At 42.0% G+C, this 1,512-nt stretch overlaps 1 protein-coding gene across 1 annotated transcript in view; it reads right to left on the bottom strand.

The window, feature by feature from the left end:
- Positions 1 to 350: 350 nt before the first annotated feature.
- The window catches only part of LOC118496401 (zinc finger protein 22-like), an 8,692-nt gene continuing 7,530 nt past the window's right edge, over positions 351 to 1,512 (bottom strand). Inside the window, exons 4-5 of the mRNA XM_036008029.1 lie at positions 676 to 989; positions 351 to 591 (exon numbers count right to left, since the gene is read on the bottom strand). Coding sequence (XP_035863922.1) covers positions 453 to 591; positions 676 to 989 — 453 coding nt within the window. The 3' untranslated portion in view covers positions 351 to 452. The remainder of the gene's footprint in view (positions 592 to 675; positions 990 to 1,512) is intronic.

The following is a 1,512-nucleotide window of genomic DNA, read 5'->3' as shown; positions in this document are numbered from 1 at the left end:
TTAAAAAAAATTACAAATAAATGTCACAAAGTCAAGTGTTCTGAGGAAAGGCAAAAAACCGTCCAGCTGGTCCAGGATAACATCCATGCTGTTCAGAAGATAAAGTTACTGCTGGTCAGCCTTCAGAGTTTGAGCATCCGAAGCCCCTGAAAAATGCTAATGAGCAGCAGAAAATTAATAATCATTTAAAAAATATAATTATTCTCAGTAAGTAATCATTAAAACACACAGCATCAGGAGAAACAGCATTTGACCCACTTCTAACAGAACTAACCCTTCAAAGGGAGGGAGCGTAATATGTAGTCGTAGCCAGGATAACATCCATGCTGTTCAGAAGATAAAGTTACTGCTGGTCAGCCTTCAATGTGGAGAGAAGATCAGAATATAACAACACAGCTATCAGGGCATGAGGAGGAGGCAGGAGGAAACAGATTGGCTCTCAAACATCTTCACTACGAGGCAGTGTGAATGAGCTGGTGTCTTTTAAGGTGACTACTCTGAGAAAACATTTTCCCACATTGTTCACACCAGTACGGCTTCTCTCCAGTGTGAACACGTCGGTGGCTTTCTAGGCTACCACTCTGAGAAAAGGTTTTAGCACATAAATCACAGCTGTAAGGTTTATCTCCAGTGTGAATGCGTTGATGTCTTTTAAGTGTGCCACTCTCAGAAAATGTTTTCCCACATTGATCACACCAGTACGGCTTCTCTCCAGTGTGAATGCGCGATCTGAGTGGCTTTCTAGTGTGACCACTCTGAGAAAAAGTTTTACCACATTGTTCACAGCTGTACGGCTTCTCTCCAGTGTGAATGCGTTGATGTGTTTTTAGGGTACTCTGTAGTGTGAAAGCTGCCCCACATTGATCACAGCTGTGTAGATTCTCTCCAGTGTGAACTCTCTGATGAATCTTTAAATATCCAGATGATGTGAAGGATTTGTCACAGTGCTGACAGTGGTGACGTTTGGGTCCCTCTCCTCCTCTCCGTTTCTATAACAGACAAACAGAGAGAGAGAGAGAGAGAGAGAGAGAGAGAGAGAGTTAGTGAACAACCTTCTTTAAATCCTAGACATGCTCTCACTCACAATGTTAACTCTTCATACAATAATTTATGAAAATGTGTGCTGGTTGCAGACATGTTATTAAGGAACCAAATGTACTTTTCATAACTTTCATAAGTTCCGAAATATTCAAAAAATGTCAGGCAAGTTTCCCCATTCAAGTGAATAAAGCTGGCCGGGCATGCTAAACCACAACGATCGACATGGACAAGACTCCAACTCACCAACGCCAGATGGATTGCACACTAAATGGATATTTATGTTACAAATACACACGGGACTGCAGCGTGATGATTATTACCGGAGCCTGGCTGAACACACTCACTCATCCCAGACGGCAGCTAGCAGCTAACAGGGTATGTGAATTTCAACAATGGCTAAGTTGCTAAACGCATCTTGTTGTCATGTAAGGGCCCTGTTCATGTTGCACAGACATTTTAATAGCATTTTAA

This window comes from Sander lucioperca, chromosome 12 (genome assembly GCF_008315115.2).
Source record: "Sander lucioperca isolate FBNREF2018 chromosome 12, SLUC_FBN_1.2, whole genome shotgun sequence".
Lineage (NCBI taxonomy): Eukaryota > Metazoa > Chordata > Actinopteri > Perciformes > Percidae > Sander > Sander lucioperca.
This window is presented reverse-complemented; position numbering and strand designations above follow the sequence as displayed.